The 12,503-nt window shown below is 39.1% G+C and overlaps 1 protein-coding gene across 2 annotated transcripts in view; it reads right to left on the bottom strand.

Annotated features, from left to right (window-relative positions):
• Nucleotides 1-2,077: 2,077 nt before the first annotated feature.
• The window catches only part of LOC148345437 (uncharacterized), a 73,066-nt gene continuing 62,640 nt past the window's right edge, over nucleotides 2,078-12,503 (bottom strand). The window contains exons 3-7 of one of the 2 annotated variants that reach the window (XM_088325897.1): nucleotides 3,843-4,025; nucleotides 3,237-3,384; nucleotides 3,091-3,140; nucleotides 2,811-2,932; nucleotides 2,078-2,707 (exon numbers count right to left, since the gene is read on the bottom strand). In XM_088325897.1, coding sequence (XP_088182023.1) covers nucleotides 2,614-2,707; nucleotides 2,811-2,932; nucleotides 3,091-3,140; nucleotides 3,237-3,384; nucleotides 3,843-4,025 — 597 coding nt within the window. In that variant the 3' untranslated portion in view covers nucleotides 2,078-2,613. The remainder of the gene's footprint in view (nucleotides 2,708-2,810; nucleotides 2,933-3,090; nucleotides 3,141-3,236; nucleotides 3,385-3,842; nucleotides 4,026-12,503) is intronic. The other variant, XM_088325898.1, reaches the window with a different exon arrangement.

Raw genomic sequence — 12,503 nt, 5'->3', positions numbered from 1 at the left:
CCAAGTAATGTTTTTTGTATATCCCTTAATCATAAGTAGTCTCAAAGGGCTGCAGAGATCAGACTATTGCAAAATACAGACTATCATTGCACCATCTGATTTAAACATCCATTAGGGCAAGGAAAAACTCAAATATCTCAGCATGAGGAAAATGAAGAAACCTTGAGAAGGTACCGCAAATGAGGTAATCCCCCTTCCAGAATGACGAGGCTGTAATGGATGTTGCATTAACAAATTGTCACGTTAATTTTTTTTTATTTAAAAAAAGAAAAGTACAATATATAATGAAGAATAAAAATTTAAAATAAAAAGGTTGACCGGGTTGCAATGGATGTAGCATTAACAAACAGTACACAGATACTGTCAAAATGGTATATAGGTCATTCTTATAATTTATAATATAAGTGTGTTTTAAGCCTTGTCGAGTCAAGTCAGATTCATTTATAAAGCCCTTAATTACAAAAATGTCTCAAAGGACTGTCAGGAACCAGGAACGGAGACGGGAACCCAATTGCGTTAGTTTCTAAGTTTTATTTGAAAAGAGATGTAAGCTGGCACCCACGATCCAGTGATCGTTGATTGTGGGGAACAGGTCGCTTCGTGATGCGGAAGTCGCACTTCTCTTAGCGGGAGCTGAAGGCTCGCAGCGATTGGACGGACGGCAGTCCCGTGACAGGTAGGCAGAATCAATACGTCTTAGCGGGGAGGTCGATGGCCAGGGCAGGAGAGTTGCTCGTAAACATGGGGCAGAAACAGGTCGGAACCGAAGGCAGGAATCAAAACAGGAGAGTAGTCTTTGGTACTTGCTAATCTGGCGAAACACACAGGAACACAGGAGTACAATCGGACGTCCTTGTCTGGACGCTGACTGGTTAAGAAGTGAACGTCGGCAAATTAGAGAGCGCGCTCCGGGGTGCCAAACGATTGCCACAGGTGTCTTCACTTCGGCAATCATGACAAGGACTGCACAGGATTACAATTACACAACTAGACAATTCCCGCGGCAATTGTAAGAGTTGTGATTGATCTGGAAGATGATCCCGGTATGTATATATAACCCCGGTTGTTAGCATTATGAGTTAGCATAAAGTTTTTAGCTCAGAGAGATGTTTCTGTTATTTTTTACTTGGTTATGTGGGGGGACTCTGCCCCCCCACACCGGTACTGGCAAGTTCATTTGAGATGGGCCCACAACCGTTAGCAACAAGGATATGCCTTGTGGAGGTCTAAAAAACACATTCATGGTAAAAACCATAGTAATAACACTGTTATTACACTTTAAAAACTTTTGAAATATACATGTTCAAATAGAATGGGCCGTTCGATTTTAATTGGCCCATCCGGAATGCATTGAGCCCATTCAATTTGCTGAGTCGTTAGCATGTTAGCATTAGAATAATTTTGCAGCATGAAGAAGTTAGCATTTAGCCTTTAGCATCACTTTTTAGCATGTATCCGTTAACATAACTCATCAAATGAGGCCATTAGCATAATTTTTAAATATTAATTCGTTACAATATTGCCATTACCAAAATCTTTTTGCATGAAGTTAGCATTTAGCCGTTAGAATCACTCTTTAGCAGTTACCCATTAACATAACTCGTCAACACTGCAAAAACTGCCTCTAAAAAAACAAGAAAATCTAGCCACTATTGCAGGAAATTTACTTGTTTCAAGCAAAATTATCTGCCAGTGCAGCAAGAAAATCCGACTCATAAAGTTTTCTTGAAACAAGAAAAAAAAAAAAAGAAAATAAGATACCTAAAAATGTTATTATATGCAGTAATACTATTAAGTGTACTTGTCAAGTTTTTTTTTGTCTCATTTTAAGATATTTGTGCTTGTTTTGGAGAATTATTGTTTAGAAACAAACTGGGTTTAAGCCAGGATTGCTCAAAAGTAGTTAGCATGAAGGTTACAACAAGATCAATATTCTTGTATTAAGTTGAAAATAAATTAGAAAATGGGTCAAAAACAAGATACATTTGCTAGTAATAAGTAATAAAAATCTTAGGCAAGGAAGTCTTGTTTCAAGAAATTCTCTACGTTTCGATATACTATACAAATGCAAAAATAGTTTTAATGTGAAAATTACCATTTTATTGGCAAACCACAAACCTTTGTCATTATCACAAAACACAATTGACATACCAGTAACAAAAATACTCATTTTCTTGACAAGATCTTGAAACGTTTGTTGGCGAACTGTAAATCTGTGGGGGTCAGATGCATCGACATTTCGTTCTGTATACACGTGTACTAGAATGACAATAAAGTAGATCTGAATCTGAATCTAAATCAAAGTTATCACTTACACATGTATCAGTGAACTGTCAAACAGACAACACATTTTTTTGCCTACAGAATATAGAGTGCAAGTTACCAATTTCTAAAAGAGAACTGCAAACATTCTTTTTTGTCTAATTTTAAGAACATCAGTTGGGTTGTTTTTTTTAAATCAATGCTTAAACTCAAAACAAGGCAATTAAAACACACACTTACAGGGAGACTGAGAGGCCAAAGCGTAAGGGGTCACAAATGTTTATAACAGAAAAAGTTCTCAAAGTACGTCCATGGATGGGTGTGTGGGTGTGTTCCCGAGGGGAGGCAGCATTATACAAAGTTATGCAAAAAAGGCCATCCAATCACTTCTTGCTCGTTTGAAAGCTGGTGTGGCATCTTTGTCATGGATTGAGTCCCCCAGGACCTCAGTTTGTAGAAGGGAAAGAACAGAGGCCACACATTTAGGGTAGGTCATATTTAATACATAATAGTATGCAATTATGTAGAATACTGCATCCCCTAGGTACCTTTTGGGTGATGGGATTGCTTCGGTTCCAAGGCAGAGAAAGGAGTCGAGATTTTCATCCACCAAAAGGAGTGGTGTGGTGAGTGGCCTTCTGTTCAGGAACGTCTCGGGGTCCTCTGTGGGCTTAACAGAAAAACACAACATCAGTAGGACAGCAATCACATCCCTCCATTCCCCGACTAAACATGACAATTTAGTATGAACAGAATAGAGGACCAACAAAAGGAGCAGCCATATTTGAGAAAGTTTAGTATGCACTTATGTAAAAGTTTGTGACTTACCAGAAGAACATGAATGAGCAGCATGGTCAAGAGGTTTATTGCTTGCTCTTCTAAAAAAAAAAAAAATCAAATCAAATATTTGTCTCTCAGTATACAGAAACAAACAAGGATACAGATTCTATTGGTATTATGTTGGCTGTTCTTACCAGCTGAAAGTGACATTGGAGGTTTCATTGCCCTCTTGTAAACCCCATAGAGGCATAATCTAGATTTGAATTCGAGCCACCGCTCCCTCAGCTCTTGCACGTAGTTGGAGTTGTTGTTGTCTATTATTCGTCTTAGTTCATCAAGAACCTTTGGTGGGGAAGACACAAAGAAGTGTTGTATGGAAATATCCAACACATAGTAGTTAAAGCATCACTTGAAAACAACAATTATATGTAGAGAGGTATTCTGAAAAACTATGTTCCCCTTCCCCTCCTCCATTTGTGAAAATAATTCTATTCACACTGATGATAAAACGCTAATAGACAGGTGTGTTGCAAATAACATGCGAAACAGATGGACTATCAGATATTCTAAAGAAGGAAAAATCACACCACAATGCATAAATGCTGTTTTCCCTGTCTCCATGCAGAAATAAAACCAGATTGCTCATTTTCATTTTTCAGAGAAAATACATGAAAGGTTTTCCTGCATGGAAATGGGGTCTGAAACAGCTATTTAATGTATCAAAGCAGTATGCACCCAATGTTCAAAAGAACAATTTCACTGTTCAACTGAATCAAAGTGTGAATTGTGATCATACTTACATGATCAATATCTCGAAAGCATGGATATGCCTTCAATATTTTTGCCGGTCTGTCTTGTTCCCTTATTGTGTCCGAATCAATGAAGGCCCTCTTCCCCTCAAACTCAAGGTCAAGAAGTTGTGCCACATCAGCTCTGTTCTGTTTGGTATTGCGATATGGCCATGCGGCTGTCCTGCCTACATTCTAAAAAGGTAAAAGAAAATATCACAACACAGTTGAGGTCAAAATTATTTGCTTCTTGCTAATGTTATTCATGCTATTGTTTCTACTGGAACAAAGACAAAATGTCCACTACAGCTAATGAAGACATTCATTAATATTACTTGATTAGAAACAGGAAAAGGCAAACATTACAAGGTCAACATTTTCACCCCCCTGTAAAACAATAGTATTTATGAGAGTTTTGTGGTGCCTGGCCTTGTCCTTTTCTGCTTTTTCTTGTTTCTGTTCAGCCCACCAGTTGAAAATTTCAATAAAAGCTGGAGATGTTGTCTGTGCCCTCCTAAAAGAAGTAGAACTATGTGCAGTGCTGATTTATCTTGTATTTTGTGTAATTTCAATGAATGGGTCTACTCCATTGTGAATGCTACATTTTGTTTTATAAAATTACAGAGAGCATCAGCTTGTTTTGCTGGAGTGCTGGTTATGACTTGGGGGTCCCCTTCACTTTCTGGGCTGCTGATGGTGCTACTGCAGCTTGGGGAGACAATGAAAGTGAAAATGCTGGAGTCAAAATCCCCCTCATCTTTTCTCTGTGGCGCCAAACTCAAGGCGTCTCTTTTTTTCCCCTTGCCGGTGTAGCCCCCTGCGTTTTGTGTGGAGTCCTGATGTTTTGCAAAAGCAGGATATGCATGTGTGGATACTGTATATGAATTTATGTTCATGCTGAACAAAGAGAGAAACTGTGTAACATGTAATCCTGGTCGCTTAGATTAGTACAGGGCTCTTGTCGTAATGTTGACTAGTTTTAACGTTATATATTATAGTTAACAGTTTAAATCAACGACCATTTTGTAAGGGGTTAGCTCAATTCCATAGTTAACGGTTTAAATCAACGACCGTTTATTAAGGGGTTAGCTTAAAACTTGAGCTCACCCCTTACAAAATGGTCATTGATTTAAACCGTTAACTACGCATAAATACCGTTAAGAATCATATTTTACTTTTAATCACATTGTTTCTTGTTAAATGTTAAGACAATACAAACCTTTTAATTGTAAAAGTATTTTCACTTCTCTCCAAGTCAAAATACCGAATGGAGTTCGTCGAACGTTGAGGTAGTGTGAGCGAGTCCAAGTATTTCCGAATAAATGGGCGGAACCATATAAAGGAACGCAATATACAATTATTAAACAAAATCTATGAACTATCTCAGGGAAAAAATATAGTGTTCTCATTTATAAATATTAAATTTGTGTTTCGAAGTAAAGACTATCCAGTTTTAGTTAGGACACTGTACGGGTCAGCCACTTGCATTGTAAATGGCATCCCTATTTTTTTGATATGGAATTATCCAGCGCGAAAAAGGCGGAAACTAAGCATCAGCTTGTTTTGCTGGAGTGCTGGTTATGACTTGGGGGTCCCCTTCACTTTCTGGGCTGCTGATGGTGCTACTTCAGATTGGGGAGACAATGACAGTGAAAGTGCTGGAGTCAAAATCCCCCTCATCTTCTTTCTCTGTGATGCCAAACTCAAGGCGTCTCTTTTTTTCCCCTTGCTGGTGTAGCCCCCTGCGTTTTGCATGGAGTCCTGATGTTTTGCAAAATCAGAATATGCATGTCTGGATACTGTATATGAATTTATATTCATGCTGAACAAAGAGAGAAACTGTGTAACATGTAATCCTGGTCGCTTAGATTAGTACAGGCTCTTGTCGTAATGTGGACTAGTTTTAACGTTATATATTATAGTTAACAGTTTAAATCAACGACCATTTTGTAAGGGGTTAGCTCAATTCCTTAGTTAACGGTTTAAATCAACGACCGTTTTTTAAGGGGTTAGCTTAAAACTCGAGCTAACCCCTTACAAAACGATCATTGATTTAAACCGTTAACTTTGCATAAATACCGTTAAGTATAATATTTTATTTTTAATCACATTGTTTCTTGTTAAATGTTAAGACAATACAAACCTTTTAATTGTAAAAGTGTTTTCACTTCTCTCGAAGTCAAAATACCGAATGGAGTTCGTCGAACGTTGGGGTTGTATAAGCGAGTCCAAGTAGGTCTGAATAAATGGGCGGAACCATATAAAGGAACGCAATATACAATTATTAAACAAAATCTATGAACTATCTCAGGGGAAAAATATAGTGTTCTCATTTATAAATATTACATTTGTGTTTCGAAGTAAAGACTATCCAGTTTTAGTTAGAACACTGTACGGGTCAGTCACTTGCATTGAAAATGGCATCCCTATTGTTTTGATATAAAATTCTCCAGCGCGAAAAAGGCGGAAACTAGCACCTAACGTGTGCAACACCATCAACAGAGGACAAAGACTAGGAACCTTCCCGTGGTGTCCTGCGAAGGGCTCTCTCCAGGGGGAGCCTTACGAATCCAACTCAGTCCACTCAGACTCGCTCTTTCTTTCTTTCTTGGTCCTCTCTCCTTCTTTGTCTCTCCTTTTCTCTCTTCCCCCTTTACACTCTTGTCTCTCATTTTCTCTATCCCTCTCTTTCCTACTCTCTCCCCACCTCTCTCACTCTCTTTTCCCCCTTTTTGCGTTTTACTCTGTCTGTCTTTCTCTCTTTCTATCTGTCCCTCTCTTTCTCTCTCTTCTACTCTCCTCTCTCTGTTCTTCTTAGGGCGGGCGACTTCGAGAGCAATCCTGGCCTCCAGTCCAAATGCCAGTGGTGCTTTCGAACCATTCACTCCGACCACACCCCAATCACCTGTGCTATCTGCCCAAGGGGCTTCCATAAATCATGCACCGCCCTGTCCGAACGTACTAAGGACTTTAGAGGCTTCGTCTGCTTGGTTTGCTTGGGTCGCACCCCATCAGGCCTGGCGGCACAGGACAGTTGCAGCCCCCTCTCCTTCGGAGAACTACGGAGCCTCCCACGAGCGAGTCTGGCGCTACTATGGATTACCTTATGCGCCTTGAGTGACTTAACGACGACGACACCATCAACACAACCAAACTCGATTTGATTAGAGTACAGTGGGACCTCGCTACTTACTTACTACTACTCGCGGTTTGACGTTCGCGGGTTCAGAGCTTCGCGGGTCTAAAAAAATAATACAAATTATATTTGTATATATATATATATATATATATATATATATATATATATATATATATCTCATCTCATCTCATTAGCCGTACCGCTTATCCTCATTAGGGTCGCGGGGGGGCTGGAGCCCATCCCAGCCATCTCCGGGCAGTGGGCAGGGGTCACCCTGAACTGGTTGCCAGCCAATCGCAGGGCACACGGGGACAGACATCTCACTCGCTCTTTTCACACCTAGGGACAATTTGGACCAATTCACATGAAATGCATGTTTTTGGAATGTGGGAGGAAAACGGAGTCCCCAGAGGAAACCCACGCAAGCAGGGGGAGAACATACAAACTCCGCACAGGAAGTCTGGAGCTGGATTTGAACCCACGCAGGAGGTTCCCATGACTTGAACTGTGCCGCACATGCGCTAACCACTGCCCCACCGTGCTTTATATATATAAAGCATATATGTACAGTGCATCCGGAAAGTATTCACAGTGCTTCACTTTTTCCACATTTTGTTATGTTACAGCCTCATTCCAAATTGTATTAATTTAATCTCTTATCTCAAAATTCTACACAAAATACTCCATTATGACAATGTGAAAAAGTTTTTTTTTGAATTTATTAAAAATAGAAAAACTAAGAAATCATATTTACATAAGCATTCACAGCCTTTGCTTAATACTTTGTTGATCCACCTTTGGCAGCAAATACAGTCTCAAGCTCAGTCAGGTTGGATGGGAGACGTTTGTGCACAGCCATTATCAGATCTCTCCAGAGATGTTCGATCGGATTCAAGTCTGGACTCTGGCTGGGCCACTCCAGGACATTCACGGAGTGGTTCTGAAGCCAATCTTTTGAGATCTTGGCTGTGTGCTTTGGGTCGTTGTCCTGCTGAAAAATGAACCTTCGCCCCAGCCTGAGGTCAAGAGCGCTCTGGAGCAGGTTTTCATCCAGAATATCTCTATATGCATTCATTTTTCCTTCTACCCTGACTAGTCTGCCAGTTCCTGCTGCTGAAAAACATCCCCACAGCATGATGCTGCCACCACCATGCTTCACTGTAGGGATGGTATTGGCCTGGTGATGAGCGGTGCCTGGTTTCCTCCAAACATGGCGCCTGGCATTCACACCAAAGAGTTCAATCTTTGTCTCATCAGACCAGACAATTTTGTTTCCCATGGTCCGAGAGTCATTCAGGTGCTTTTTGGCAAATTCCAGACGGGCTTCCATGTTTCTTTTACTAAAGAGTGGCTTTCGTCTGGCAACTCTACCATACAGGCCTGATTGGTGGATTGCTGCAGAGATGGTTGTCCATCTGGAAGGCTCTCCTCTCTCCACAGAGGAACGCTGGAGCTCTGACAGAGTGACCATCGGGTTCTTGGTCACCTCCCTGACTAAGGCCCTTCTTCCCCGATCGCTCAGTTTAGAAAGGCCGGCCAGCTCTAGGAAGAGTCCTGGTGGTTCCAAATGTCTTTCATTTACAAAAAATGGAGGCCACTGTGCTCATTGGGACCTTCAAAGCATCAGAATTTTTTTTGTATCCCTCCCCAGATTTGTGCCTCAGGACAATCCTGTCTCGCAGGTCTACAGACAGTTCTTTTGACTTCATGCTTGGTGTTTGTGCTCTGACATGCACACTCAACTGTGGGACCTTATATAGACAGGTGTGTGCCTTTCCAAATCATGTCCAATCAACTGAATTTACTGCAGGTGGACTCCAATTAAGCTGTAGAAAGATCTCAAGGATGATCAGTCGAAAAAAGATGCACCTGAGCTCAATTTTGAGCTTCATGGCAAAGGCTGTGAATACTTATGTAAATGTGATTTCTGAGATTTCTATTTTTAAAAAATTCAAAAAAAGTTTTAAAAAAAAGTTTTGTGTAGAATTTTTAGATAAGAGATTAAATTAATACAATTTGGAATGAGGCTGTAACATAACAAAATGTGGAAAAAGTGAAGCGTTGTGCATACTTTCCGGATGCACTGTATTTATATATACCGTATTTTCCGCACTATAAGGCGCACCGGGTTATAGGGTGCACCCCGAAAAAATAGTTTTTGGTCCTATTTTTGAGATACATAAGACGCACCCGATTATAAGGCGCTACAATGTGAACGTGGACAAAACAGTCAGATAGTTCAGTCCAACTTATTACCCCCTTAATATTCCCAAAGCTTGCAAAGACGCAAATACGTGTCGAGAACACGTGCGGATGCTGTGTCCGTACGATGTCACTCAAATGCATCGTTCCATCATTCAGAAGGTTAAAGTCTTGGGATTCAAGAAATGCCAACCATTCCCTAGTTTATATTTTCTTTTTCACTCGCAACTTTACTGTGCATATGACAATAAACACTTGGAATTGAGTTTAATTTAAAAATAGACACTCTATTCCATCCATTATCTGCACCGCTTATCACAGAAAAATCTAGTTCAGTCTGAAACAAGATATATAGCCGGAGTAGCTCACCGAAGTCGTTGTGTTCATGATAATGTGCAGCCGTGGTCCTCTTATATCCGTGAATGTAGTAAATCCAGAATAAAATATTTACAAATACAGTATAGTAAAAAATGCTTTCTGTATGCCGTCAGCCACGTGCTATACAAATTCATCTTTTTCGGCCAAATGCAGGCTTTGTTCAGCCGTGAAAGCCAATGCCAGCCTGTAAATGATAAAAAGGATCCGCCTCTTGACCTCCGAATAACTTTAGCCAATAGTGATCGATTCAACTGATGATTGATGCATCTTTTTTGGCCAATTGCAGGCTTTGTTTTTCCGTTTAAGCCAATGCTAGCCTGTAAATGATAAAAAGGATCCGCCCCTAGACCTCCGAATAACTTTGGCCAATAGTGATCGATTCAAATGACGATTGACACATTGGTTAGCCAATGAAACGCCGGTAAATAAATCTCAGCATACACCGCGGACTACTTGATGTTCGGGGGAAAACTAGTTGGCGGCTGCAAGTTAGTTGCAAGACTTTGCGAACTAATATTGATCAATAAATAAGGCGCACTGTATTATAAGGCGCATGGTCAGCTTTAAAAAAAAATAAAGGCTTAAATGTCTATTCTTAACACATCGTGCCTTATAGTGCGGAAAATACGGTATACATATATATATATATATATATATATATATATATATATATATATATATATATATATATATATATATATATATATGCGCGGCAAGTCATGGGAACCTCCTGCGTGGGTTCAAATCCAGCTCCAGACTTCCTGTGCGGAGTTTGTATATTCTCCCACTGCTTGCGTGGGTTTCCTCCGGGCACTCCGGTTTCCTCCCACATTCCAAAAACATGCATTTCAGGTGAATTGGCCAGTCCAAATTGTCCCTAGGTGTGAATGAGCGAGTGAGATGTCTGTCCCCCCGTGTATATCTATATATATATATCTATATATCTATATATATCTATATATATATATATATATATATCTATATATATATATATATATATATATATATATATGTATATATATATATATATTTTTTTTTAAAGCATTTTTGAAGGGGCGTCGCTACTTCGTGGTTCCACGTTCGCAGGTTCAGAGCTTTGCAGGTCTAAAAAATAATAATAAAATAAAATAATAAAAAAATATATATATTATTTTATTTTTATTTTTTCAAGCATTTTGGAAGGGGCGTCGCTACTTCGCGGATTTTCAATTTTTGGGGGTGGTTTTGGTCCCCATTAACCGCAATAACTAAATAATAATACTTTCATCATCACGGATTCAAAAGACACGCTTCTTACTTTTAGGTTTGATAAATAATATTTTTGTTGTAGATTCATCTTTATTTTGTTGCGAATATCAAATATATGATACATTGGATTTCATTCGAGATTTATTGTCTTATGAAATCGCTGTACCAAATGCTGCCCTGGCAACAGAGTTCATAGATTTGGAGAAATTAGCTGATTACACTGCATACCACTTTGCACCATTTAATGAAAAGATATACGTTTTTAGAAAATATGACTTAACTGGTGTGCTCTTGAATTCGAGTGTTTAAAATGACACATTATGAACGGCAGAAATTGTGCTCATTTATGCATGAGTTTACATTTTGACAAACACTAAATATATTTGATATTTGGACTGAGGTTTGTGGGGGCTATCTGTATGAGCAAGGCCTAGCTGGCTCCGGACTTTGGACGCAGAATTAAATGTGATTCTATGCAATTTTAACATGTTCGTTCTATGTTGCCACTTTGTGCATGTGATTGGCAAGATATTTGTGTGTGTTTAGCCCCTGCCAAGCGGATACAATGTAAATATGTGAAAAAACCATGTGGTGAAATGCAGAGCTGGGGATTAAGATGGAAACTGCATGAGTGCTGTTGTGCCTACAAGCCAATCAAACTTAAGGACCTCTTACACAAATCTCCTGATTATTTTTTTTTTAACATTATATTGGTGTTTTGATGGGTATGTCATGTTGGATGAAGGCGTCTACCAAACATGTAACCATAGCTATAACTTAAAGTAGTTGAGGTATTCCCCACAGTGTTTTGAGAAAAGTTCATGCTTTGTTATTGTTAATGGTCGACTAAATTGATAAAATCATGTTTAAGTTTAGTGACATTTACAGACTAGACATTGTTTCCCACATTGCTTTATAGTTAAGGCTACACCTGCTACCTTAACTGGCTAATGTCTATTCTTAAACCATCGTACCAAGAGTAAAAGGTTTAATATTGAACACTAAATTGTCCATCCATCCACCCATCTTCTACCGCTTTGTCCCTTTCGGGGTCACGGGTGGGAGGGCTGGAGCCTATCCCATTTACCTCGGGCGTAAGGCAGGGTACACCCTGGTTGAGTCGCCACCTCATCACATGGCTAACACAAACAGACAAACAACCATTCACACTGCGACACTGAATTGTACCTGAGTAAATGAATACATATGATGATTCATAAAATCAATTCTTACATTATCTCAATGAGTTGGGTTCCATTCTTAAAACAAGTTGATGTGAGTCTTGAAACAAGTAAAAAATATCCTTAAGCTGAGTTGTTAATATGCCTCTAGGCTATCTCTTCGACAATTTAAGATACATTTGCTTACAATGACTTGAATAATATAAGTTAGTTGGCACAATATTAATTTTCTTGAAACAAGTGATAGTATCTTAACTATCTTCAGCCTGAATAAGTAAATAAGTCCCAAAAAATTGTGATCAGATAAATACACTGAATTCAAGTAAATTACACTAGTCCATACTTTCAATTTTTGCAGTGAACATGAGACCATTGGCATAATTTGTAAATATGAAGTCATTAAAATATTGCCTTTACCAAAAAATTTTAGCATGAAAAAGTTAGCATTTAGCCATTAGCATCACTTTTTAAAATGTACCTGTTAGCATAACTCATTAACATGAGGCCATTAGCATAAGTTGTAAA

The sequence above is a fragment of the Urocampus carinirostris genome, unplaced genomic scaffold (assembly GCF_059441175.1).
Source record: "Urocampus carinirostris isolate Australia breed hairy pipefish unplaced genomic scaffold, RoL_Ucar_1.0 HiC_scaffold_44, whole genome shotgun sequence".
NCBI classification, from domain to species: Eukaryota; Metazoa; Chordata; class Actinopteri; order Syngnathiformes; family Syngnathidae; genus Urocampus; species Urocampus carinirostris.
Note: the sequence above shows the minus strand (reverse complement) of the source record. Positions and strands in the feature narration are given on the sequence as shown.